Consider the following 886-nt stretch of genomic DNA (forward strand, 5'->3'; position numbering starts at 1 on the left):
ATCCTCTCTGCAGCAGTGTCCCTGCCTCAGTGTGCTGGTAGCTCCTGCCCACATGCCGGGAACCTGCAATGTTGAGGAAAGCCCATGGGGAACCACTGATCCTGTGGCTGATGCCAGAAGAAACAAAGACCCTGAAATTCCCTTTTGCATGTGGGCCAGGTTTGGGGCAGCCACATGCAAACGCAGCCTCTGGGGCTGTCTTGGGGCCAAGGTGGGCTCTCTGCCAGGGATGGGCTGCACTCTTGCACTGACTGGGGGGCTCGGCCCTGGCACTGCCACCTTGTGTCCCCTCTGATGCTCCTCCCTCCTCTCCCCCTTGCAGCGCTCTGCCTGGTGCTGGGCTGTATGATCTTTCCCGACGGCTGGGATGCAGAGACCATACGGGACATGTGCGGGGAGAAGACAGGGAAGTACTCCCTGGGTGACTGCTCCGTGCGCTGGGCTTACATCCTGGCCATCATTGGCATCCTCAACGCCCTCATCCTTTCCTTCCTGGCCTTTGTCCTCGGCAACCGGCAGAATGACCTGCTGCACGAGGAGCTCAAGACAGAGAGCAAAGGTGTGTGCTGTGCTGTGATGTCAGGGGTCGTGGGGCCCTACACCATGGCCCTGTGGGGATCCTGGGTGGGAACAGCCCGGGGGCTTGATCCCTGGGGCAGCCTGGCGCCTGGCAAGGGTCCCGTGGGCTTAACTGCCACCTACAAAGTGAGGCAGGCTGGGCAGGGTGGGAGTGGTCTGCCGAGCCCCTGCCCTGCCTGACAGCCCTCTCTTCTGTTTCCACAGATTTTGTTGGCACTGCGGTAAGTCTTGCATGTCACTGTCCTGTCCCCTGGCCCCTTGTGGCATGTTTGGGTGTGACTGTGCTGGGTGTAGAGTGTGGGATGGG

The 886-nt window shown here is 60.9% G+C and overlaps 1 protein-coding gene across 1 annotated transcript; it reads left to right on the forward strand.

Moving 5' to 3' along the window:
* Positions 1–294: 294 nt before the first annotated feature.
* Positions 295–800, forward strand: LOC103807235 (lipoma HMGIC fusion partner-like protein 4; the record flags this gene model as incomplete). Its single annotated transcript, XM_009079955.1, has 2 exons — positions 295–559; positions 784–800. Coding segments are annotated over exons 1-2 (282 nt in total), but the record flags the coding sequence as incomplete, so codon positions are not given.
* Between the last annotated feature and the right edge of the window lie 86 nt (positions 801–886).

This window comes from Acanthisitta chloris, unplaced genomic scaffold (assembly GCF_000695815.1).
Source record: "Acanthisitta chloris isolate BGI_N310 unplaced genomic scaffold, ASM69581v1 scaffold36678, whole genome shotgun sequence".
NCBI lineage: Eukaryota > Metazoa > Chordata > Aves > Passeriformes > Acanthisittidae > Acanthisitta > Acanthisitta chloris.